Source organism: Arabidopsis thaliana, chromosome 2 (assembly GCF_000001735.4).
Source record: "Arabidopsis thaliana chromosome 2, partial sequence".
Taxonomy (NCBI): Eukaryota; Viridiplantae; Streptophyta; class Magnoliopsida; order Brassicales; family Brassicaceae; genus Arabidopsis; species Arabidopsis thaliana.
Window position 1 is genome coordinate 13,450,238 of NC_003071.7, and position 23,333 is coordinate 13,473,570.

At 37.7% G+C, this 23,333-nt stretch overlaps 5 protein-coding genes and 1 pseudogene across 6 annotated transcripts; 2 read left to right on the plus strand and 4 right to left on the minus strand.

The window, feature by feature from the left end:
- Positions 1-3: 3 nt before the first annotated feature.
- On the plus strand, positions 4-1,745 carry AT2G31610 (Ribosomal protein S3 family protein). The gene is made up of 5 exons (NM_128718.5): positions 4-176; positions 260-407; positions 488-659; positions 941-1,127; positions 1,217-1,745. Exons 1-5 carry the CDS (start codon positions 147-149, stop codon positions 1,430-1,432), a joined length of 753 nt encoding a protein of 250 aa, NP_180719.1. The 5' UTR covers positions 4-146; the 3' UTR covers positions 1,433-1,745.
- An 8-nt stretch (positions 1,746-1,753) lies between these two features.
- AT2G31620 (Receptor-like protein kinase-related family protein) lies at positions 1,754-2,671 on the minus strand (the record flags this gene model as incomplete). The annotated part of the gene is made up of 2 exons (NM_128719.1): positions 1,754-2,200; positions 2,351-2,671. 2 exons carry the CDS (start codon positions 2,669-2,671, stop codon positions 1,754-1,756), a joined length of 768 nt encoding a protein of 255 aa, NP_180720.1.
- A 422-nt stretch (positions 2,672-3,093) lies between these two features.
- On the minus strand, positions 3,094-4,998 carry AT2G31625 (annotated as a pseudogene). The gene is made up of 10 exons: positions 4,960-4,998; positions 4,674-4,745; positions 4,487-4,584; positions 4,297-4,377; positions 4,073-4,202; positions 3,916-3,977; positions 3,749-3,853; positions 3,506-3,660; positions 3,345-3,462; positions 3,094-3,234 (listed from the first exon to the last, which is right to left on the minus strand).
- A 36-nt stretch (positions 4,999-5,034) lies between these two features.
- ATX1 (homologue of trithorax) lies at positions 5,035-12,194 on the minus strand. The gene is made up of 24 exons (NM_179839.3): positions 11,361-12,194; positions 11,154-11,205; positions 10,978-11,052; positions 10,655-10,874; positions 10,377-10,503; positions 10,165-10,269; positions 9,811-10,010; positions 9,598-9,690; positions 9,386-9,483; positions 9,135-9,293; positions 8,195-8,338; positions 8,065-8,112; positions 7,826-7,943; positions 7,686-7,751; positions 7,513-7,574; positions 7,357-7,413; positions 7,195-7,263; positions 6,896-7,079; positions 6,348-6,593; positions 6,088-6,149; positions 5,931-6,008; positions 5,613-5,708; positions 5,430-5,533; positions 5,035-5,352 (listed from the first exon to the last, which is right to left on the minus strand). The coding sequence occupies exons 1-24, from the start codon at positions 11,942-11,944 to the stop codon at positions 5,211-5,213; spliced, it is 3,189 nt and encodes a 1,062-aa protein (NP_850170.1). The 5' UTR covers positions 11,945-12,194; the 3' UTR covers positions 5,035-5,210.
- A 1,862-nt stretch (positions 12,195-14,056) lies between these two features.
- On the plus strand, positions 14,057-21,630 carry SAD2 (ARM repeat superfamily protein). The gene is made up of 22 exons (NM_128723.3): positions 14,057-14,374; positions 14,682-14,817; positions 14,901-14,997; positions 15,364-15,513; positions 15,908-16,070; positions 16,212-16,396; positions 16,469-16,642; positions 16,861-17,006; positions 17,089-17,212; positions 17,294-17,474; positions 17,735-17,894; positions 18,023-18,064; positions 18,154-18,272; positions 18,360-18,558; positions 18,850-18,981; positions 19,112-19,215; positions 19,536-19,715; positions 19,962-20,101; positions 20,223-20,362; positions 20,451-20,608; positions 20,702-20,828; positions 20,944-21,630. Exons 1-22 carry the CDS (start codon positions 14,282-14,284, stop codon positions 21,114-21,116), a joined length of 3,123 nt encoding a protein of 1,040 aa, NP_180724.2. The 5' UTR covers positions 14,057-14,281; the 3' UTR covers positions 21,117-21,630.
- A 378-nt stretch (positions 21,631-22,008) lies between these two features.
- AT2G31670 (Stress responsive alpha-beta barrel domain protein) lies at positions 22,009-23,319 on the minus strand. Its single transcript, NM_128724.4, has one exon. The coding sequence runs from the start codon at positions 23,251-23,253 to the stop codon at positions 22,462-22,464; it is 792 nt and encodes a 263-aa protein (NP_180725.1). The 5' UTR covers positions 23,254-23,319; the 3' UTR covers positions 22,009-22,461.
- Positions 23,320-23,333: the final 14 nt, after the last annotated feature.

A 23,333-nucleotide genomic window follows, 5' to 3' on the forward strand; every position in this document is an offset into this window, starting at 1 on the left:
AAACTCAATTGGATGTGAGACCTAAGTTTCTGAATTAGGTCAATATAAATACTAAAATCATATCTGATAACGAACACGAGCTTACCGATTCTCTTCGTCTCAACATTTAGGGTTTCAGAGATCGGCTGATTTTCACATCCACAAGTATGGCGACTCAAATCAGCAAGAAGAGAAAGGTGAATTGTGATTTCATTTTTTGTTTTCAGTGGACTTCTCTAGCTGTATCGTATTGGAACTGATCTGGTTACTGTGTTTGTAGTTTGTAGCGGATGGTGTATTCTACGCTGAATTGAATGAGGTTCTCACAAGAGAGCTAGCAGAGGATGGTTACTCTGGTGTTGAGGTTAGGGTTACTCCAATGAGGACTGAGATTATCATCAGAGCTACTCGTACTCAGAATGTTCTTGGTATGTTTGTTTGATCATTTCTTCTCTCTTTCGATTTTGAATGTGTTTCGAGATCTGATATCGAAAATGTTGGGTTTTAGGTGAGAAGGGGAGGAGAATTAGGGAATTGACATCTCTTGTCCAGAAGAGATTCAAGTTTCCAGTTGACAGTGTTGAGCTCTATGCTGAGAAGGTTAACAACAGAGGTCTCTGTGCCATTGCTCAGGCTGAGTCTCTACGTTACAAGCTTCTCGGTGGTCTTGCTGTTCGCAGGTACGACATTTCTCTAGTATGTTTTTGTGTATTCTCTCTCAATTGCTGTTGTTATTGTTTAGCTTACTTGGTCCTAATAGTGAAATGTATAGGATACAACTGTAATTATATTTCTCAGTGGGGTTTCTGTAAATGCGCACTCTTTATAGATTTTGTGTAATAGTTATGTTTCTATCTACTGAACACACTGATGATACATAATGTGTCGACAAGGCTATTGCATCTCTTTTTTCACTTGAACTTCTCATCCTTAATATTGCAATGGTATATTTGATATACAGGGCCTGTTATGGTGTTTTGAGATTTGTTATGGAGAGTGGAGCTAAGGGATGTGAGGTCATCGTGAGTGGAAAGCTCCGTGCTGCACGTGCTAAGTCCATGAAGTTCAAGGATGGTTACATGGTTTCATCTGGTCAACCAACTAAGGAATACATCGATGCTGCAGTGAGACATGTTTTGCTCAGACAGGTATGCTTTCTAATGAGTCTCTTATCTACCATTTAGTGAGTAAGTATACCGGCTTTGTCTAATCTTGTTGGTTCAATCCGTATTTGCAGGGGGTGTTGGGAATCAAGGTGAAGATCATGCTTGACTGGGACCCTACGGGCAAATCAGGACCAAAGACACCATTGCCTGATGTTGTGATCATTCATGCTCCTAAAGATGATGTTGTCTACTCTGCACCTGCTCAGGCTGCTGCTCCAGTTACTCTTGTGCAAGAAGCTCCACTCACAACCGTAGATTACCCTGAGATGATTCCTCCAGTGGCCTAGAGAAGACCTTTTTTACTATTACTCCATGGGATTTTGTTCTTTTTGTTATAACTTTTCTACTTTTGACACTCTCTAGTCGTATCTCTTATATCCTCCAAGCAGACAAGTTTTTTCTCATGTTGTTTCTTAACCTATGTCAAGTTTTCTGGAGGTTGAATGCTTTTAGTTCCATGATTTTTTTGTTCTTAAGACTCGTAATAAGAAAAAGAATGACGACAACAATGCCTGGTATTTGATGTTGTTACTTTGAATTATCATTTTGCTCAGAACACTTTATTCGAAAATAACAAAAACTAAAATGTTTGGAGCTCTCATTATCTTTTACGGTTTTACAAAAGGATAGAGCTCGTACCTAAAAGTACAACTCGGATTCAAAACTCTTCCTCCTTGTTTACCGTTGCAGCATCTGGGAAGCTTTGCAATAATCGAATCCAAACACACACTGCAATTTTTAACTGATAAGTCTTGTGTACACTGCATCATCCCATACAATTTCGTCGTCCCGAGACTTTCCTCCCCCGCTGCATACATGTAGTCTCTTGTGTAAGGCTCTTGTTCTTTACGAATTGCTTTCTCCTTGAGCTTATCTAGGAGAGCCTTTGTGTTCTTGTTGAACAACTTTTTATTGCCGCTCACATCTTTGGCATTGTGCAAATACAAATAGTGCTTGAAATCAATCTTCTCGTAGGTATATATCTCGGAAATGTAGAGAAAACAGTTGTCGTACCATATTATTCTCCCTCTGTTGTTCGGACATCTCCTAAGAATCTGTCACATATTTACAATATATATAAATATGTTGGGACATATTTCCTAAGAAATGCTAAGATATAACTAAAACTAATGTATGCATGCATTTATATATATATATATGTAAGTATATGGGACAGCTAACCGATAATATTGTAATGACGTTACCCCAGAGAAGGCGGTAAAGAGGCAAGAGCGGCACTTGGATTCGGAGGCATCTCCCCGACATTGGGCCTTGATGTAGTAGGTACTAGAATCCGCACCACCAACACCGTGGATGAAACCGTAGTCTAGAATGTTAGACATACTGTCGAGATGATCTTTGAGTCTGCTCTCGTATGAATTCTTTGCCTTGTATTTTCCTTCACTGTTGATGCATATGTGTTGCAGATACGAATTGGTCTGATTTAGGGACAAAACATTGTGGATAAAAGAGAATTGCATGGCCACCACGACCAAGATAGAGATGGATACAGAGGAAGAAAACATTGTGTTAGAGTGTTTTTATATTTGCTCATTTCAGTTTGTAGAAAAGAATGACTCTAGTCTTTTAAATGACAAGAGAGAGGAGTGTTTGGGTGTGAGACTTGGTATTTACGGCGAGGGAAAAGAAGGACCCATGAAAAGGTCAAAGTTGAAAAGTTTTGAAACTTTTAAAATCTGAATTTACTCTACATTAAAATTTCAAATTTGTTACACGTTAGCTATATGCCTCCATGAAAATCAATATACATCAAAAATAACGTACCAGCCAAATGTATAGTGGAGCTTATGGTGATATACTTGATTTTATGATGATTGTGACTAATTTTGGTTTAATATAGACATCATGATGGAGATGATAAGAAGAAAACAGAGAAGCAAAGAAGAAGACATGAAGTTATGTTTTAAGCTAATGGCTTTTTATCTGATCACAGAGCAGAGAGTTCGACTTCTTGAGTGGAAGGTCGATAAGCTACGAAGGTGCTATCAGTTGAAAAGGAGCCTGGATTGAAACATATTTCTCCCCCAAATTTGCATACGTTTTGCTCACTCTTGTCACCTAATAATATCTGTTTTCCAAACAACAACAACTTTAACAATCCTTTTTCTTTTTAAGGCGGGTTTCATGCTTCCAAACTAGGTGGCATTCAATCTTTATTAAGAAGATTTAAGAATGTACCGTGTGTGGAGTTGGATATAGTCGAAGGCAGTGGACAGTGGTCATAGTTCCAAATGATGTGTTGAACCAAGAGAGTTAGATAACATAGATGGCTCTGATGAATTAATGTGGAGACAAGCTGAACAAACACATTTCACAAGTTTCAGATTAATTCGAAAAACTGTAAAATCAGAAGTTGGAAAATAAAATGGGTCATTAGTTTCTTTTCAGGAAGGGGTTATTAAGCATGAACGGCTCATTCTGTATAGAAGCTCGTGTCGGAAGAACACAATCTCCTTGTTGTAGAACTTTACTCTGCATTTTACAAATACAAGATCATAGCTGCAGCTTTTGTGTTCATAAGACTAATAACCATATAGATGAACAATGGAGAGTTCACATGCAGTATAGAAAACTCTCTGGATTGGTAATAACATCTCGAAGCTCTTCGGTTAAATACTCTGGTAAACCGCATCTTGGCAAGACTGTCGAGAGACCTGTCACAGATAATGAGTTTTTATTAGTCATGTCTCCTCATGGACCCTGGCTTTATTTATTGGATAGTGAAGGAGATTGTACATGCGTCATGGACTCATGTTTGCTATTAGCCGTGGATGATTTCCAATCATTCTTCCAAGTTTATCAAACTGCTGCCTGAAAAATGAATGGATGCATGTACTCAACAATTATATAAGATTAAAGTTTTGATGACAATCGAGGAGATTCTAAGCACATTAATGATCCCTTACCAAATGCTTGAATAAGAGCCAAAAGATAAGTTGCATGGGCGAGAACAAAAGTTTCCCATGAAAACAAACAAAGAGGGCACTATCTTTACATTTTCAAAACCATCAATAACGTTTCCAGCTTCCCAAGAACCTTCATTATGGACAACACATTTTGGCCAATCAAGCAATGTTCTCTAAGCACAAAGATTGAAGCTAAAATACAGTAAATTAGTACTCCAAATCACCTCTTCACCATCCAGCCATATGTCAGACAATATGACAAAGGTGTCGTTCACCACTTGTTTTTCCAAGTCTGCAAGTCTAATCTGCGGTCAGACGCAAAAAGACTCTGCTGTGAATTTCCTAGGTAAGGAGTCGGACTTGACATTTACAACTTTCTCAACCAAGAAGAACAAACGACGACTCAGGGATTACCATCTCGTCTTTTGTTGGCGAGCCACATCCGAAAAAGTCGTTTTCAGAATGTATCTTTTATCCCTGTTTTCTAAAGGAGGGAATCCGCATGCAATCACCTTTACCAAAAGTGTATTTTACAATGAACAACAATCGATTGAAAACTGTACAACCTATGAATGTGCCACCCTTGGCAGCTCTATTTTACCTGAAAGATACCGTTATGCATTTCACCTTGTGCCAAAACTATAGTATTCTCTGTGAAAAACCCTGTGGTTATCTGTCTTGTAGTAATTGTCAAAGAAAAGTAGTCATAGCACAAATAACTCAAAATGCAATTAGTTGCTCTGCCTTTATAAATGTACGAAACTATAAATACTTTGTGTAAATGCAGTTTTTGGTACCAAAGGGATATTGCTTTGGACAAATCAATGATTTAAATCCTTGCAAAACCTCTGTTTCAGGTAGAGATACTAGACAGTAAGGTTAAAAACATTATGCTCTGCATCCCAATTGCTAAAAATTGACACCATCAGGATAAAACCTAAGGCACACTCAAATCAGGAAAGAAAAAGAGAATTGTACTGTTGCTTTACCACTCTGTGATCCGTGTAGTTTACTACTCACTAATTAGTATCTGTACAAAAAAATGGATTGTGGCAAAACTAAACAACAGATGCTCTCTCATTATAAGGAGCTACAACATTATAAAGGGATGATTGTTACTAACTACAGTTTTAGTCGCTTATTCTGCGGTCCAGTCTATTAGATCACAACGAGGAACACATATTTTTGCATGTTGTTCTTCAGCTTCTGTATCATTAACAACACCTCGACACCCTGGGAAGCCACACGAACATGAAAGGCGCTCCCCGATTGAAAAGAACCTGTAAACATTACAAGATCAGAGGCAGAAAATGATCATAGAATATCTCAGATGATTCAAAGGGCATCAAAGTGAAACCTATAGTCATAGGTCAGCTCTTCCCATTTAGGGATATGCCTCTTTGCGAATATGATAATGTGCTCATCTCCATTAACAGTGATGACTCGAGAATAGCAATTGGGCTGCATTAAAGTTAGACAAAAATGCTCAGTTTTTGCAGATGCTAACTAAATTGAATTAGATTAACAGATATATTCATACCACACATGAATGATTAATCAGGTGAGCAATGCTTCCTGTCCTTGTAGCATCTATGACTCGCTCATCATCGATTCTAAACATGTAAGTCCCTGCACCCTATCACATAAGAAAATTTTGTTTTTTCTCAGATATTGAATTCGTCGCATCCAAGATTTATACTACAGAGAAAGTAAAAGATAAAAGAAAAATACAAAAAGTTACTGTTTTAGATGATGAATAGGTACAGATTAATCCCCTGACTATTTGTTCCATTATTGTTTATAGAATCTTCTCCATAACATCAAAATGTAGAAAGTAAGTTAAGTCAGAAATACGTACCACCATTGAATTGTAGATGAGTTGTTCTCTTTTGTCAGCTATTGACGGTCTAACAAGTTCTCCGGTATATTCAATCATCTGCACAAGAATCATACAATATTTCCATGAGTGACACTTTCTAAAGATGAAATGTCCAGTTCAAGTTGAGTATGCTCACCATATCTCCCGCCCTGTGAGGAAGCTTTGCAAAAATGCCAAAACCATGAATTCCTGATTTCCCTGAAACAAAAAAAGAACCAACTTTTATAAGATTTTTCTGAAAGAAGCTTAGGATGTGACTAGATCATTCTGAAAGGAATCCTACAAATTATTTTTATCCTACAGAAATCCTACTATATTTTTTATCTTAGCAGAAGTTGAAAAGACCTGTAATATCTTTTAAGATTTACTGAAAGTTAAAGAATAACGAATGCTTACCAAATGCTAATCTCTTCCTGTATGTTTCCCTCATGTATCTATATTTCTCAGCCATAGAAAGAATGTTGCTTGGAGTATTCATCTGTGACACCTTGGATCCGTGAATGCTTTTGTACGTTGAAAACTCAAGTCTAGAGTAACCACCAATAACATATGGCTGATTCTCAACAAATAACCGCTTTGAAGAAGCAGCAGCAAGAGCTTCAGGTTCCTTTCGCCCTCTTCTGCCAAAACAATTATAAGGCTCTGCAACAATAGACGGAAATTATCATCTATACTGACCCATAGGATGCAAACACGAATAAAAGTAGAAAAGAATGGAAACACAAAAGCCTGAAATTTGACCTTTGTATCAAATCTAAAAAATGCTTGTATATAAAGTAAGAAACTGATATCTTAAGAGGATATGTAAGAATATGAAAGAGAACAAAACACACATGGCCGTATGCAAGGTAAAAGAATAATGATGAAATAATCCTGTCCCAAAAGTGTGGTGTGAATCTAAATTTTAATCTTAGCATCCACAGATAAACGCAGTAGCTGCATACCTGTCCGAGCACAGCCAGATGGATTAGGTGGTGGGAGATACTCAGAAGTTTTATGAGTAGCGGATTTGATCCTGTCTTCTGATCCTAGGCAGGCAGTTGATGTTTGTCGATGTCGCTTGCAGAATGAAAGCATGCGGATACACTGATCTGCTTCTTCACCCTCCACTGACATGTCATTCTCAAGCTACATGGAGAGTCAGGAAAGCAATAATCAGTTAGAAACATCTCTTTTGTGGACTTGCTGTGTTAGAGTACATGTGTGTAAGTGGGAAAGAAATTTTTTTTATTCCCTAAGGTACCTCAACACAGAGACCAGCAGCTCGCGCGCAGAGTGGATGATATGCCACGCGACAAGAATTGTTTGAACACTGAAATGTAGTCATTTTAAAATTATATATATCAGCTCTTGAACAATGCATAAGAATGATTCAGTTTTCTCTTAACATAGAACGAAATCTTACTTGGATACAAGCTCCATAAGATACCCCGCAGATGGTGCACATTAATTTCCAACGATCCTAGTTTTAAGAGTAGAGAAAAAGAGGAAGAGGGATAAGAGTTTTGAAAAGGCCACAGTACCAAGGTAAAGGAATCCGAACAAGAAAATAAGTACGTACCTTGCTGACTTTATTCACCCCATCAATAGGTTCCATCTTCTTGACATCAGATAAACATGTTTCTGAATAAAATAACAAGTGTTAATTTGTAAATAGGAAAGTAATAGTGTAATACGGCCTCCTATTAGTAGGAAAGCAGACTTATACAGAACAACAAATCGTTAAGATTGAACCTGGGATCCATATAGCACAAGCCAGATGAGCCCAGCGACCATCAGTTGTCGGCTTCATAGCACCCCCTAAAAGAAGTTTCAATTATTCACTAATGAAAGCACATATAGACTCCATACACCAAATGGTACGGTAAAATTACCTACTACAGGACAAAGACAACACCGTGGAGGCATATCAGGAGCACCAGGACGACATAAGTTGCATAACCACAAAGCACCATCACAGGGTTCTAGCTCTCCATAGCATTTAGCATGGACCTAGTAGTGGACCAGGAATTCAAATTGAGTCATACCCAAGAGAAAGAAAGAGCACAAGGCACTAAAGATATACATCTAAGAGGTATATGATAGCTAAAAAAGCCCAGAGCATGAGCTATACCATCATTCTACATTTATCACATTGCAGGAACAAATTGTTCTCATACTCCTGCAGACAAAAAATATATAAATCAGAACTAACTAAAGAGAAACGTTTGAAATCTCATGTGAAACAAAAAAAAAACCTTTACCTCATCCATGTGGCAGACATTGCACTTATCGAGATCTTTCCAGTCAACACGGACAGGTCGGTAACCAGTAGGCTGATTTTGATGCCTTCCCAAACTATTTTTGCACATGGAAACATGGGACGATGGTCTGGATTTTGATAAATCCTGCTACGTAATGGTATATTAGGGTGAGACACATATTAAGTGTAGACACTAGAAGCTAAACAATAATGCAATTGTATAAAACAGGGCGCCGGCAAGCAGTACATAGGGAATTAATTATAAAAGTTTGCAAATTCTAGCAACCATCTTGATAGGTATCTGCCTAATGAAATAATATAAGGTAATATGTCCTACAAAACGAGTTTCGCTATAAAGACTCCAGAACAGAATTCTACTCTTTAGTTTCACTTAAACACAAATTTTCTTTCAATCAATAGACCAAATGCACATATTTTATCCTTAGAAACTCACTGTAAATACTTGTTAAGCTGGCTTCGATTAATAACTGTTAATTTAATTCATACAGTTTTCTTACAGAAGAGAAAGAAACCGTAACAATTAAAGAAAAGAAGCCATAGTCACTAGGCAGAAATGATTATTTCGTAGGTGAAGTTAGTGTTGTCTCATTGATGAAGATGTGATTCTAATATGCCTTTAGACCGGAAATAGCGAATTAGGCTACCCATAAACCAATTAGCAAAGAGCTGCATAGAAATATTTAGTGCACAAGCTTAAATGTCTTACAGGAAAACTTGGTTTGTGCATCAAACATTCATATTAAACATAAATGAGACCCGCTTACACGTTTTAGAGATAAAGCAAAAGCAAGGGTACCACAAAATATTCAGTGTCCAGACAATTATATGATTTTTATGAGACCAAAATGCATGTGCAAGCAGATTATCATGAAAACACATGCACACCACCACAAATAATTTTACATGCAATGACAAGGTACCTGTACAAGTTTAATGACTTCTGGGTTGGAGAGACCAAACATGTCTGTACCAGATCCATTTAGTTCTTCACCCAAAATATTAGGACTGTCAGAATTCTGGACCTTTTTTATCCTATTATATATTTTGTTCCAGCAGGCCGATGGAGTAGGCCCTTTGAACTGCCAAAAAATTAGTTACCGATGTTAGCCAGAGATAGATTCTTGACCTGAAAGTTCAATAAAACAGATACTAATAGATATGTTTAACTCACCTGCTCTCCACTATCTGCAGTCACTATAAACAGCGGATGAGTCTTTGTCTCGGCATCTCTGAGCACTTCCATCTTGTACAAGGCAGATGCACTATGATCTGCTTAAAACCAAAAGCAACAACCCACATCACATTGAGAACTAATCACAATTAACCAAATATGGAAAAATACCTGATTTATAAGTAAAAGCCAAAAACTGATTAACAAATAACCTGTGAGTGATGTGAACTTTCTCATCGCCGTATACCCTTCAGGCCAAATATGATTCTCATCCTTGAAAAACTGAGAGTCTGTCACAACCTTTCCTGTAAGACAAGTCATACGCCTATATATTATCATTGGAGTTTTCCTATAACCAACTATAAATAATGAACCATAGAATGAAAGATTATACACCATACTTATATATAAGTTTCATGGCTTACCAAGATTTATTATTAGCAGATCCCCTATTATATGCCGGAAGTCTACATGTTCTGTTGGTCTCAACCACACTTCTCCATCATTAAGAAGATCACCACCCGAGTTTCCCTCTTCTGTACTATTAGCCATATCGGAATCAACAGAATCAGCTCCCTTTTGAAGTTGACTCATTCTTTCTGGAAGCCTGTGTGCCTTCAGATACCTGAGTGAGGCAAAATAACAGAAATTTCAGGACAGGTAACATGTCCAGGTTTCAAAATGAAACATCATGAAGAAATGATTGGTCTAATTGTTAATGCAACATGTACTGGAAAGTCAAGAAAGCAGAATGCCAAAGAAAAGCGAGAGGGACTTGCATTTTTGCTTCCTGCATGCCCTCTTCAAACCGAGGTTGTTTGCACTTCAGGTGAGATGGCGAAAGAAGCCCTTTGATAAATGAGATTGCTTGCTTTACTTTTATTCTATAAAACCAAAGGATGTTAACTTCAGCTTGATAATGTGTAACATTGATCTCAACATCTCAGTAGAAAAACGAGATTTTTTAAGTATATAGGAAACGCTGACTAACCTAGCAAAATCATGAGTTCCAAAAAATTGGACCAAGAGTGATCCTCCTCCAGATACCTTGTTGTTTAGACCTTTCCGCTCTCCGATAATGGATTCGTCTACAATAACTGCTGGCCACATAGCATGACCTGTCCGAATAGGAAAGCAAATGCAGTTCTATGGAAGTCAGTAGGTAGTTTTCTTTGTCTACATGCTTCCAACAGCATCAACTTGCTGATAGCATAAGGAGGTATTTTTTTTAATATATGAATAAAAGGTGGAAATCAGTTTAAGACAAACCAGCTAGTTTCGCCCATACAATGTCTCCAGGCTCAAAATCTTGGCATTCGTCCAAAGTAGCTGCCAATACAACCATCTCATCGTAATCACGGCCATCGACAGTCACATTACTAGTACAAAACTTCAGATGTAATAGCTCCATCTCTTCACGAGAAACCAAAAATTTGATCATTTCACGATCAAAAACTATATCCTCATCACATCCATCCCTATATTTGACCTAAGGAAGAATTTAATCATGGTTAGAGGAACAAGCTTTTACATATATCATAGCTCAAAGAACTACCCAACTCATAACTCAAGTAGAGTAGAGAATTACTTACAGTGTAACGCTTTCTCTCTGCACTATATCCAACAATGGAACCTTCATACCAAAGAGCGTCCAGCGGCCAAAAAACCTAGGGATTAAACGACAACCAATTGTTAAGATGTCCCATTCACAAAAAAAGTGGAAAATGCAATAGCTTAAAGTGGACAATTGTCTAGTTAAAACACTCGCCTTGCATTGCAGCCCTATGAAACTTGTAGGATCCACACCATCATAACTCAACCTGCCACATCAAAACTCCATCATAAGGAGTCTGCCCACTAACAATAAAAGGTCTTCAAAGTCTGAACTAAGAAAATCATCAGTGCAAAACAACAGCGCAACAGTTTCAAAGTCCATGAATTTCAACAGTTAAAGAGATGATAGGTAGACCCTAACCTGACCCATTTCTTAGCTGAACGAGAAGCCAGAGTCGCCTTGTCCTGATTCTTGCTAGAAGACCCCTTCCTTCGGGATGACCCATTTTGCTTATTCCCACTAAACGCATTGTTTTCCTTACACCTTCTTAAACCAATCGACTCCATACCCGATTTCACCAACTCACAATTACCAATCTTCCTTCTCTTCTTCTCCTCAAAACAATCAATTTCATCAAGCTCCACACTTTCAGTCTTCACAGCCACCGCCTGATCTAGTAAACACTCCCGTAGCGGCCTCTTACGGCGACGATAGTAGACGCGAACAATCTCAGGACGCTGAATCCGCAACTTATAATCATCCGAACGACAACAATCGTCACTAGCACTAACACCGCTACCTTCAATCTCGAATTGCTCAATCATCGGAAGCTTCTGGGCCTTAACCTTCTTAGACATCAGACTGTGAGAACCAACGGCATTAACACAGCACAATGCCGATGAAGGAATAGAGTAGATACTCTCAATAGAATCGTAGCGAATCGGAGCTTCCACTAGATCGTGGACATCAATTTCGATCTGGGTTTCGTTAGAAAAACACGCCATGGAGATTATTCGGAGGGAGAAAGCACAGGGCTTCGTAAAGGAGACACCTTTGCTCACTCTCTCTATCCTTCTTTCACTAAACCCCCAAAAAAATTGCTAGGGAATTTCGTGGATTGGAGAAATTAGGGTTTAGGAAGAAGAATCAGAGAAAAAGGGAAAAAAACAGATCCTTTGGAGGGAGAAGCTAAAAGGCTTTTTTACGTTTCCCGCCGGGTTTATTAAGATGATGACAAGTCTTTCAGATCTATTGCTCTGTCTCCTTATATATCTCCGCATACATACATTCATATATAGTGTGTGTGTGTATGTATATAAAAATTAATATCTGGTTAATAAAAACATATAAAACTAAAAATAAAATAAATAAAAATTCCACTTGTAGAAAAAAAAAATCCCGGTTGTCATGTATTTTATTTTCAACAAGAGTCTTTTTTTTTTGGGCAAAATTCAACAAGAGTCTCTGATTCTTTTATATAGTTTTGTTTTCAGATAATTGTTGTTTACCAGTTTTTGTGTAATCTTCACTACATGGAATTTGTTTTGTTTTTTTTCAGTTCATACGTATATTTTTGGGTTTTTAGTCTGTTAAGTATAGTGTATAAGACATATTTTTCTGGTTAATCCAAATTAAATTCCATTGGAACAAAAAGACAAGATTGACTAGAATTTGAATGAAGGTAGAAATCAACCGAATTGCTCATAAATTCAATTATTGAATGGGGTTCTTCAAGTAATACTACCTATTTTCTCAAATGAGCTAGAGAATTTTCTTGTGAGGAAATTCCAACGATTTGCTCCCTTGGTATTACTTGTTTTGGATTGTTCTGAAGTTTTCTAGAATAATATAATATTTCAACCTAAAAAGCTTAGTTTGTGGATAAATAATCAAACATATGTTAAAGATTTTTGTGATAGATACAAGATTTTTTCTATGAATCGGACAAGTGGAACTCTAATCCAGTTTTTAAGGTGTGATAAGTTGAAGTAAAGATATGAGGTTAAAAGAAACATTTCAACTCACTTCCCTTATCTTCATTCTTAAATGAACGGCTATTCATAGCAATTACTTGATTTGGATTCATAAACCGAATATCTGTCTAGTAGGAGTAGTCTTTACTTAACTTAACTAAAGAACAATATACGGTTGACTGTAGTATATTAGTATGCTTTTGACACATGGAAAATACCGCTGCTAACTTGATCGCATCCAGTGACTTTTGCAGTGTGTCATATATGTTAATAAGGATGTAATCATCATGGTTAACAGTAGTTGCATTTTCTTATGCGGTAGCATACAATGCTCACTAGTGCTCTAAATTGATCCACATAGGGATGCTATACACGCTAGAGACATATATATTTAAAAGTAAGTAAGGTTAAAATACTTGCTTTCATGAGCTTCAAGATAGGTGATGTGTGTACCTCCAAAGTTCTTCCCATCAACTAGGCATTAGAATATGTCGTTTCCTAGATACTTGGGGCAGATTGGCGGCTTATCAGCTTTTCGGATGAAATTTTGATACTTGGACAAACTGGCAGCTGATGGATGGAACTTATTGTCAAAGTATCCATATAGCGTTTGTTGGTTGGCTTTCTCTAGATACCCACAAAATTTACACAACACATATGGCCTATGGTCACAAAATTCTTTGATGTCATCTAACATTGGGATTCATCATCGCTTACATGATTTACGTCCATATATACTTGGACATAAATATTATGGAATGAACAATTTTAAATTTTCATCAAAATACCAACCACACTCACTTAGGATTATGACCAGAACAAATAAAATAATACATACTTGATTAAAAGGAGAAAAACATTTTTTTATGTCTTTGTTAGTTTTTATTTTAAACTATATATTCATCAAAAAAAAAGAGGGAAAATCACATTTTCAGACACATACATGTCCAAAAATATTTGTTTTCCCCTCAAATTCACCTGAACTTAATTAGTAAGAGAATCAGTGACGTCATTTAGTAAGAGAAGACCCGGTTCGGAATAAACCGGCTAAAGAAGACCCGGGTCAATCAGAATCAAAATTGGGTGGTTTTGGTTAGTTAAACAACCCTAGGGATTTAAATACTGTAAATCGTCCAGCTCTATTTGTCCCTCTCCTCCACTCTCGCCAACTATCAATCAAATCTTCTTCTCCTTCTTCTCCGCCATTCTTGTCCCTCTTAAACCCTATCATGCTCTTCTGAGATTCTCCCCTCCTCTAATTCAGCTCTCTCTCTTGGTTGGGAATTTCAAATCGAATATCAACCACTGCCTCTGATCGTCATCAAGGTTTACTCTGTTTAGTGTCCGGATTCTCAAACTCCACGGAGAATGGATCTGCATAGCCTCGCTTTGATCCTCCGAACCGCCGCTCTTAGCCCTATTCCCGATGAGCGTAAAGTTTCTGAGCAGCAACTCAATCAGGTTTCTCAGTTTCCACTTCAATTTCTCTTTCGATGTATTTACACGGTTGCTTGGTCGCGAGTTTGATTGTTCTTATTCTGCTAGTAGTATCTTAAAGTTTGAGCTGAGTTCATGTATAGAGTTTCCTTATAAGTTCACTTTCTGGTTTTACTGAAGATAGTTCAAAGATTCCCACTCTTTTTGAACAAATCGTTATTTGCTTTAATTCACTGTAGCCAGATTTCAGTGGTGTTTACTATTTCTAATGATCAATTAAAGTTATGCAGTTTCTGATGCCTGAGTTTCTCGTTATTCTTTTGTCTTGCAGTTGGAGCACACGCCCCAGCATTTGGTGAGGTTATTGCAGATAGCCGTGGATGGAAATTGTGACATGGCAGTGCGTCAAATTGCTAGTATTCAGTTCAAAAATTTAATTGCTAAGAACTGGTCACCTGAGGATTGTGGTAATAATTTTGTATTCTAATTATCTTGTCTCGGCTTAGCGTTTGGAAGATCTTTAGATTAATTTGCATATTTGATGGTGCAGGTCCTGCAGTAAGGCAGCAGCAGATATTTGAGAGTGACAAAGAATTGGTGAGGGACAATATTCTCGTCTATGTCACCCAAGTTCCAACCTTACTCAGGTAAATTTGCCAGATAGCTTTTGGAATTATCATTCAAGTCATTTGGTTTGCTGAACTCTGTCTGACGTGGTCTGATTTTAAGCGATTTTATGAAAATATTTGTAACCTGTATGGCTAATCATGCCTACAAATTGCTCATCATCTTGTCTGATAGATTGTCTTCAAGCTGATAGTCCTCTTCTTTTATATATACATCTTTGAATGTGTCTCTACATTATCCTTAGGTTCTAGATATTAAAAAACGGCAGATAGAAGATGATTTTTTTTTAAGTTAGTATTTTTTTCTCATTACCTTGGTCCCAATAGCATCTTCTATAAGCCTCAACAACAACCATAATTTTTTTTTCCCCTAATTTTCTTATCCAGATCACAACTTGGAGAGTCTCTCAAGACAATTATTTATGCTGACTACCCAGAACAATGGCCACGTCTTCTGGATTGGGTGAAGTACAACTTGCAAAATCAACAAATTTATGGGGCTTTGTTTGTGTTGCGGATACTCTCTAGAAAATATGAGTAAGTTCACCACTTTCTGTTCCGTATCCCTATGTCTGTGTGTATGATTTAAAGGTTTGTTAGTGAAATTTTTGATATGCGTTATTGAGACATCTTCAAGATTATCTTTGGTGGCAATAGCGCAATTTCGAGTCTTGCATGTATCACACTGAGTAGTGACTAATAAAATTAGGTGGTAACCGATAATATTAAGAGAAGGGAAAGAAGTGTTAGGCAGGAGAAATGAGAGTGTTTAAAACGTATTGTTAGAACACAATGGTTTTCGTGTCTCTGTCAATTCATGATGTCCTGTCAAGTATGTGACGACTTCCAGCTAGAAATGCAAGTTGCTCTTTATATGATGACACCTAAGTAGTATATCCCGTTGATGATGTTTCATGATTTTATTTTCTAGGTTCAAGTCAGATGAGGAGAGGACACCGGTTTCCCGCATTGTGGAGGAGACATTTCCTCAACTTTTGACTATTTTTAATGGGCTTATCCAGATACCAAATCCGTCTCTGGAGATAGCAGAACTTATGAAGTTGATATGCAAAATATTTTGGTCATCCATATATGTAAGTTGCTAGAGAGATCAGTTACATATGCCTCTGCGGAATTTCACATTTTATCTTTCTTAACATAATATGCATATCCTTAAAACACAATTCAAACCAGTTAAGCTGTTTAATGTCTTTTTTACTGTTCTCTGTGGGCAGCTGGAGCTTCCAAGGCAATTATTTGATCTAAACGTCTTTAATGCCTGGATGGTTCTGTTCTTGAGTGTTTCGGAACGTCCTGTTCCAGTTGAAGGTCAGCCTATGGATCCGGAACTTAGAAAATCTTGGGGCTGGTGGAAGGTCAAGAAGTGGACAGTGCACATTTTAAACAGGCTCTATAGTCGGTATGTCTTTGACATTAATATTTTTTTAACAAGAAAGTACGCTTGAAAGGTTTATAGAATATTCTTTAACAGGTTTGGAGATCCAAAACTTCAAAGTCCAGAAAACAAACCTTTCGCCCAAATGTTTCAAAAGAATTATGCAGGCAGAATTTTGGAAGGCCACCTAAATTTCTTGAACACAATTCGTGTTGGAGGCTATCTTCCTGACAGAGTTATCAATCTTCTCCTTCAGTACTTAAGCAACAGGTTTGTGTTACAATCACTTGTAGACATTAGTTTCATGTACATACATGTACACATTCAGTATCCCCACTTGGCTAACTTAAGTATCATCTTTTCTCTGACATTATAAAATTTTTTTTTGGTCACTGAATTTTAAGTTCTTGGAATTAATTAGAAAACTCTTAGAGGTTTAGATGTTTTGTAAAAAAAAATTCGTTGAAACTAATTCGTTGTTTCTGCAGCATTTCGAAGAATAGCATGTACAAGTTGCTTCTGCCTCGGCTGGATGTTCTGCTTTTTGAGATTGTTTTCCCTCTAATGTGCTTTAATGATAATGATCAAAAGCTTTGGGAGGAAGACCCTCATGAATATGTGAGGAAAGGTTACAGTAAGTACTACATAATAATGACTTTCTTAAAAAGTCTTAATTCTTAAAATCATCATTTGTAATGTTATTTGTTGTGCTGTAGATATCATTGAAGACTTGTACAGTCCGCGAACAGCGTCCATGGATTTTGTAAATGAGTTGGTTCGAAAACGTGGGAAAGAAAACCTTCCGAAGTTTGTTAAGTTTGTCGTTGAGATCTTCTTGAGGTATTACATTTGAGCTCTTCTGCTTGGAACTTTTCATATCAGTTGTGTTTTATTGACAACTTGTTTGTCCACTGTTTGTAGTTATGAAAAAGCTACTGTAGAGGAGAAGCCTTATCGCCAAAAAGATGGTGCGATGCTGGCTGTTGGAGCTCTTTGTGACAAATTGAAGCAAACGGATCCCTATAAATCTCAACTAGAGCTAATGTTGGTGCAACATATTTTTCCTGATTTCAATAGTCCAGTTGGACATCTTAGAGCAAAGGTATTTTTGGCTTTAATCTGTGTTGTGGATATCTCAGTAATCCATTGTTACTAGCTTACCGGAATGAGGATTTTGTTTTGCATTTCCACGAAGTCTGTTGTACTTCAATTTATTCTAGAACGCTTAGCATTGTTGCTTAGTTGGCTACTGCATTGCTGTCGATAGTTTAGTATAGACTTCCCGTTGTTACCCAGTATTTGATGTCATATTCTTTGTGATCTCCTTTGATCTGTTTGACGGTTGCATTTTTTTGGATGTAGGCTGCATGGGTAGCTGGGCAATATGCACACATCAATTTCTCAGATCAGAACAACTTTCGTAAAGCATTGCACAGTGTTGTTTCGGGACTGCGCGATCCTGATCTCCCTGTTCGTGTTGATTCAGTTTTTGCATTGCGTTCATTTGTTGAGGCGTGCAAGGGTATGTGATTTCCGCCTACGCATTTTTATATGCGTGAATGTGTTTGCACTTGTTTACCTGTGTGTTGGCTTTTTGATTGTGTGCTGGGTTAATGTTGTGGCTAATTAAAACTTTCTGGTCAAATGCAGATTTAAATGAGATACGTCCAATCCTCCCTCAGTTACTTGATGGTGGGTTACTCTTCTTTATGAATACTAGATGGTCAGTATTGTTGAAGTAAACTAACGCTTCAAACTTATTGTGATCCTGCGTCCATCAGAATTTTTCAAACTCATGAATGAGGTAGAGAATGAGGACCTTGTTTTTACTTTGGAGACCATCGTAGATAAGTTTGGCGAAGAGATGGCTCCTTTTGCTTTTGGATTATGTCAAAATCTGGTAAGAAAAATTGGTTCTCTGAGTTGATATTTCTTGAATACTCAAACTTGGTAATAAATATGTATTTCTGCCTTTGCTTTTGTTCAGGCGGCTGCGTTTTGGAGATGTCTAAACACGTCAGAAGCCAATGACGACTCTGATGACATGGGAGCTTTAGCTGCCGTTGGTTGTTTGCGTGCCATAAGTACAATCCTTGAATCTGTTAGCAGTCTCCCGCAGCTGTTTGTTGAGATAGAACCAACTATACTTCCAATAATGCAGAAAATGTTGACCACTGATGGCCAAGGTATACTCATATAGTTTTGGGATATAGTTTGTAGACTCCGAGTATAATTAAGTTATAGTTGTGTCCAGAGGATGTACATTTGGACTGATTTGGTAGCCAACTAGCCATTTGGGTCCATTACATTAGTATGGTTTTTTTTTTCAGAATTGTATAATCCATTTTTTTGTTCTGTCAGCCTTGTGTTGTGTTGTAGCATCACGATCTTAAGTTTATTAATTTCCTTTTCTAGCTATTTCTATTTAATAATTGACACTGAAGCATCTATATTCTCATCCTATTTGCTATTGGCAGAGGTATTTGAAGAAGTTTTGGAGATTGCATCATACATGACCTTTTATTCACCTAGCATTTCCTTGGATATATGGAGTCTCTGGCCTTTAATGGTGGAAGCATTGGTTGATTGGGGAATCGATTTCTTTCCAAGTATGGTTTCTCTCACATACCTCTAAATTTTTCTAGACTTTGGATTTTATAGTTGACTCCATCACGGTAGCACTTCCACGTCATTCATTTTTTTGCATACGTTCACTCACGTTACTCTTTGAAATTTTAGATATTTTGGTTCCAATGGACAACTTTATATCAAGGGGAACGGCTCATTTTCTCACTTGCAAAGAGCCCGACTATCAGCAAAGTCTATATAACGTTCTTTCAACTGTGAGTATATCTTCTGATAGTGCTAGTGAGTTAGATGTCTGTGCTTGTTGATTGTTGTAAGGAACTGTAAGGTTATAAAATTCTTGCAAATATCATGTAGCATAGAATCTTCCTTTATCGTTTAACAAAATTTCGAGTTCATTTTACATGCCTATTGTGGTAAAAAGTTGTTGGAATCTTGTTTATTGTGAAAACACTAGGAATACTATATGTTACATTCAGTACTACATGCCATTTTTTTGCTAATATATATATAAGCATCTCTTATGTTTTTCCGCACAAGGATAGCTTATATATGTCTCACGTTTCCACTTCTACAGCTTATGACCGACAGAAACATAGAAGACAGTGAAATTGAGTCTGCTCCAAAGCTTATTGAAGTTGTTTTCCAGAATTGCAAAGGGCAGGTGGATCAGTGGGTTGAACCATATCTGCGTCTCACTGTTGACCGGTTACAACGGGCTGAGACTTCGTATGTTAAATCTCTTCTTATACAAGTGGTAAGAACTATGTGGAGGATTTGTTGACCTGCTACTGGTTGATTTCTACTTACCGGTTTATGCTCTTACATTAGAGGAGATATGTATGTCAATGTCACTGTATGAATCAAGTGGGTCCTATTGAACTGATTCTGTTGTGTGATGACCACAATGATGGGTTGAAATTTCCAAGTTTTTTTAATAGCAACAGCACCAGCGTTATATACCATGAAGTTCTCAACATAATATCTTGATTTCTGTTCGCAGGTGGCAAATATGCTTTACTACAATCCAGGTTTGACGCTTGGTGTATTGCATAACACAGGACTTGCTTCCAAAGTCTTTGACCTTTGGTTCCAGATGTTGCAGCAAAAGAGAAAAAGTGGCCTGCCAGCAAACTTCAAAAGGTACTGTTGATGATTTTTGTTATGTCACATCTTGTTCATGTTAACTTATAAGCGTAATGGTTGGAAATTCTATTGTTCGCTTTGATAGCTGATAAAGGGGTTGTTACTCTCTTGGTACCAGGGAACATGATAAAAAGGTTTGCTGCTTGGGTTTGACTTCATTACTTGCTCTCCCTGGGGGTCAATTCCCCGATGAAGCGCTGCAGCGTGTTTTCAGGGCAACACTTGATCTTCTAGTTGCATATAAGAATCAGCTAGCTGGTATGTCCTGCTCATGAGTCATGATCCATTTTCTCTTCACTTGGCATGGTAATCTTTACATTTATTCCCTTTCCAATCTTCCTCGCAGAAGCAGCTAAGGAGACAGAAGTAGATTATGAAGAAGAAATGAATGGACTCCAGAGTAGTGATGATGATTATGATGATGATGGGTCTGATGGGGAGATGGATGATACAGAGGAAGGAGATGAAGCACAAAGTGTTAAACTGCAGAAGTTAGCTGCACAGGTTTGTGAAGTGTTTGTATCGACTTGCTTCTGCGAAGCATGGTTTTTTTTTGCTGGCTTTGACTGTTTTCCAATTCGTTTATCCTTTTCATAGGCAAAGGCCTTCCACTATGATGATGATGATGACGACGATTCTGATGATGACTTTAGTGATGAGGACGAGTTTCAGTCACCCATCGATGAGGTGGATGCCTTTGTATTCTTTGTCGATGCAATCAGAGGTACCATTAAATAAAAATCCTATGGTTACCAGTTTTGACCACATAAAATACTATATGGAGCTTCATGTTCTCTGGCGTATCTTGCTTAGTAATCACGTCCTTGTTTATTATACAGTTATGCAGGCATCAGATGCGCAGAGGTTTCAGAACCTGAACCAGTCACTGGACTTCACTTACCAGGCGATTGCAAACGGAATAGCACAGCATGCAGAGCTGAGAAGAGTGGAGATCGAGAAGGAGAAGCAAAAGAAGTTAGCAGCTGCTTCTACTCCTGTTACTGCTCTATGATTTTTAAGCTTTGGATCAAAGTCAGAGTCTGATACACAGATGGTGTCATTTTTGTGAGAGATTCTCGTTCATAAATATTTGGCATAGTCGCTTGCTTCGAGGTTATACAAATGAAGAAGCAGATTTTGTGAATTTTAGCAGAAGAGATCATCCCTAGAACCTTGTGAAACCGTGTGGTTACGGTTGATGAAGATGGAGTCTCTTATGGTATGAAGAAAGTGTGTACTATACAATGTGTTGCGTCTCTTCTTTTGGATTGGTTGTATTCGTAAAGAAAGACAGTTTTTGGGGAGGGTGGGGGATTTTGTGTACTCTTTATCCTATATTATGTGTTTGGTCTTTTGGGATGTGATAGATTTTTTTAGGAAAAGCTATATTGAATTTTTTGTGATCTCACAGAGAGATCAGCAAGGTCACTCATCAGGTTGTACGACCATTCTTTCATAAAGTGATAATTATTATTATCAATCTGTCACTACATGTTACTTTCTTTCTTTAGTTTACTCTGGTAGGTCAATTCTAGGGCTGGACGATAATATATTTTGTTTCTGAAGGACTAAAGACAGAGATGATATAACTTGAGGACGAGAACATTAATTCCAGCTTAGAAGAACAAATATCTTCGTTATATTTATAAAATTTTACATTAATCTTGCCGATAAACAAAAACATCATTTTACTGGTCTCACTCAGTTCCTATAATCCATCGTACAAGTTATTCTCATCCGATTGTGTTTTCCCTCGGCAAAACCTATTTATACCCACCCATTTGTGACAATCAAAGCCATGACAAAAGTATTTGGTGTTTCTGTAGAATTTCTTCCTTACCCAAACATAAACTCATTATCCTATTATTTGTGTTACAGGGAACTATCATGTTTCATAGCAGCTAGGAAATTTCATTCCAAGATGGAGAGAGTAGCAGGCATTCAAGAGACAAAACCAGTAAGATGTGAAGAACACACTCTAACAGTCAACAACAATCAAGCATGTAATCGACATTTGAGACTAAAACGATTGCATCGACATTTAAGACAGTAGAGAATAAAAAAGAATAGATCCTACTACTACACCTATATCACGAAGAAGCCAAGATTCCATAATGTGGGCTTTGTTAGCATCAGTGTGCAATTTTAAGAGTAGCTGATGCAGCTTCACTACAATACCATAAGTCATACTGATTGCTCAAAGTTTCTTAGTGCTTAAAAATTCTTATTCCAACAGAGTTCCTCACCGAGAGATAAGAAGATAATGAAACAGAAGCATATATCATCACACTCAAGTTTCTTTATTCTCAAATAACAAACAGGTCCCAAAGCTTTCAAGGGATTGAAATTGAAACTTTCTACAGACTAGAAGACTGTGAAGAAGACGGCACAACGAACTCAACAACAATGGTAGAATCCACATAATCACGAACCTTATCCTTTTGCGAATTCACCAACTCTTTCTGAGCATCCACAGCTTCCATTTCACTCAAATCCTTGAAATACGCAATCGAAGCAATAGAGAAACCTTTAGCTCTAGCAGGAGAAAAGTTTTCTCCAACAGTAATCTGATCAATCCCTGGAAATTTCTCACTTAGTCCCTTAATCACTCCCGTAATCTCCGATTTCGCCTCATCTGCTACATCCTCTTTCAATTTGAGCAATGTGAGTTTAGCAACCGAACCAGGAAGCGGCGCTACGGTTCCGGGGATTCGATCAGCGATCCAATCAACAGCCATGATATCATCACAGATCGGTAACACAGATTCCTTAACAACACGAACGTGATCTGGATGTGCAGCGTAGGAGGCTAGATCTTCTTTAGATTCGTAACGGCTATGGAGTACGTGAGTGAAGGCGGTAGCGGAGGAGATACGGTGGAGAGGAGAGGTGGAGATGTGAAGCACTTGATCGAGATATGCAAGAGCGTTGAGGTTGTTGATCATGGAGGTGATTTTGGTGGAGTCAGCGTCGTCTTTGGTTTTGAATAAGACGATGTGTTCTATGATCTGACTCTGTGGGGTTGAAGAAGACATGACGGAGAAGGAGCGGCGAGGGAGTAATCGGAGATTGATTCTGGAGTGTTTGGTTGTTGAGATAGTGAAAGCTAGTGGTGACGAAATTAGCGGTCGGATTCTTGCGCATATCATCTTTTAAGATTGTGAGTGGTGGTTGAGAGTGAAGTGACCATTGGAGCCACTTAATAAACGTTTTTCTCCTTAAGTTTCAT

Coding starts and splice junctions, on each gene's coding strand:
- AT2G31610 (NM_128718.5), top strand. CDS start 147: ATGGCGACTCAAATCAGCAAGAAGAGAAAG. Junction 408..487: donor TCGTACTCAGAATGTTCTTG/GTATGTTTGTTT, acceptor GTTGGGTTTTAG/GTGAGAAGGGGAGGAGAATT. Junction 660..940: donor GGTGGTCTTGCTGTTCGCAG/GTACGACATTTC, acceptor TTTGATATACAG/GGCCTGTTATGGTGTTTTGA.
- ATX1 (NM_179839.3), bottom strand. CDS start 11,944: ATGGCGTGTTTTTCTAACGAAACCCAGATCGAAATTGATGTCCACGAT. Junction 10,504..10,654: donor TGTATGGGCGAAACTAGCTG/GTTTGTCTTAAA, acceptor CTATTCGGACAG/GTCATGCTATGTGGCCAGCA. Junction 5,353..5,429: donor GAGCTGACCTATGACTATAG/GTTTCACTTTGA, acceptor TAATGTTTACAG/GTTCTTTTCAATCGGGGAGC.
- SAD2 (NM_128723.3), top strand. CDS start 14,282: ATGGATCTGCATAGCCTCGCTTTGATCCTCCGAACCGCCGCTCTTAGC. Junction 18,559..18,849: donor GTTGACCACTGATGGCCAAG/GTATACTCATAT, acceptor TGCTATTGGCAG/AGGTATTTGAAGAAGTTTTG. Junction 20,363..20,450: donor ATATAAGAATCAGCTAGCTG/GTATGTCCTGCT, acceptor TCTTCCTCGCAG/AAGCAGCTAAGGAGACAGAA.
- AT2G31670 (NM_128724.4), bottom strand. CDS start 23,253: ATGATATGCGCAAGAATCCGACCGCTAATTTCGTCACCACTAGCTTTC.